The sequence below is a fragment of the Mercurialis annua genome, linkage group LG8, assembly GCF_937616625.2.
Source record: "Mercurialis annua linkage group LG8, ddMerAnnu1.2, whole genome shotgun sequence".
NCBI lineage: Eukaryota > Viridiplantae > Streptophyta > Magnoliopsida > Malpighiales > Euphorbiaceae > Mercurialis > Mercurialis annua.
The window spans coordinates 9,146,696-9,148,200 of record NC_065577.1 but is presented as its reverse complement, the minus strand read 5'-3'; the positions used below and the strand labels follow the sequence as shown (position 1 = coordinate 9,148,200).

The 1,505-nt window shown below is 31.6% G+C and overlaps 1 protein-coding gene across 1 annotated transcript; it reads right to left on the bottom strand.

Annotated features, from left to right (window-relative positions):
- Positions 1–1,052: 1,052 nt before the first annotated feature.
- On the bottom strand, positions 1,053–1,505 carry LOC126661572 (uncharacterized). Its single transcript, XM_050355426.1, has 2 exons — positions 1,201–1,505; positions 1,053–1,152 (listed from the first exon to the last, which is right to left on the bottom strand). Exons 1-2 carry the CDS (start codon positions 1,503–1,505, stop codon positions 1,053–1,055), a joined length of 405 nt encoding a protein of 134 aa, XP_050211383.1.

Below are 1,505 nucleotides of genomic sequence, written 5' to 3'. Positions count from 1 at the left end.
TGAAGAAATTGAGTTAGAATCGAGAAACGGATCGAACGGCGTGGAACCCTAATTTCCGTCGTACTGAGAAGCCTAAGCAGCTCTCTTTTATTTCTTCAGATGAAGAAATGAAATGTTGGCCTTCATTTGGCTAACAATTGGTTATATATATAGGATTGGCTAAAGTACGTTTTTAGTACTAGTTCAATCATGCACTTTAAACCAACTTCTAAACTAGTCGTTCGTAGCCTAAACAGAAACGACTTCCAAATTTCGTGAAAATTTTACCAAAAATCTAATAAAATATAACAATAATAAAAATATAATTTTTATTCCCATCCGACTTATATTTTATTCTTAATAAATCATTTTTGATTTATTAAGCCCGCATTGACTGCACTTGATAAAATTTCTGCTTCCAAATTTTATCAAATTTTCACGATAACCTTTTTAAAATATTTCGCGAATATTAGTATCAAAAATATTCGCTAGGGACTTATGAATTATTCTGCACCCAATTTATAAATCCATATTATCACCGTTAACTATATGGTTAATCAAATTTAAATTCTAAAAATTTAAATTTGTAATCCTATAGCCATAATAAAAATTTAGGGACACTTGTAAATTAAATTTATCTTTAAATTTAATTTACCTACTCCCGTCTAATAAAATACTAGACACGTGGCTATATTTTAACTCTTAAATTTTCGGGTTATTACATCCTTGCATCTGAATTTTCCCTTTGTTTCGCTTGTACCACTCACGGTAATCCACAAGTTTTAAGCAGATTTTCCTTGTGTATCCATCTTTGTTACAATAGTCACAATGGCCTTTATCTCTGTCCTTCTTGAAATCTTGTCCATATTTGTTTTTGTTATGCCGGTTACTTCTTCCATATCCTTGAGAAGTTTGTGGTTTTTTTAACAATGTTGTGCTTTCAATATTTTGAATTATGTTTCCACTGATTTGTCTTCGCTTCTTTACAGTCAAAATCATTGAATATGCACGATTCTCATTGGACAAAAGGTCCATGAGTAGGATTTGATTCCTTGAATACTCAAATTTATCATTCAATCCCATCGGAAACTGAATGAGTTTGTTTGAGAGTTAAGTTCAGTTATGGACTTAGCCAATCCACAGTTATAGTTCTTCATTGCTCCACATGTGCAACTAGGAAAATTGATCATACAAGAGAGCTCATCTCATAATCGTTTCAACCTAGTAAAATACACAGAAATCTCATTATTCCCTTGAGAAATTGAAGCTATTTCCCTTTCCAATTGATAAAGCATTGGGCCATTACTTTGTCCATATCTCTGTTTCAAATCATCCCAAAGTTTTTTTGCTGAAATTTCACACAAAAAAGCTCCTGATAATTTTTTAGAAATTGAATTCAATAACCACGAAATCACCATACAATCAACCTTAATCCATTGTTCATAGCAATCAGAATCTTCATCTGGCATAATACATTTGCCACTGATAAATCCTAGCTTAGTTTTTGAACCTAAAGCTATCTTCAT

Coding starts and splice junctions, on each gene's coding strand:
- LOC126661572 (XM_050355426.1), bottom strand. CDS start 1,505: ATGAAGATAGCTTTAGGTTCAAAAACTAAGCTAGGATTTATCAGTGGC. Junction 1,153..1,200: donor ATTTCTGTGTATTTTACTAG/GTTGAAACGATT, acceptor CAATTTTCCTAG/TTGCACATGTGGAGCAATGA.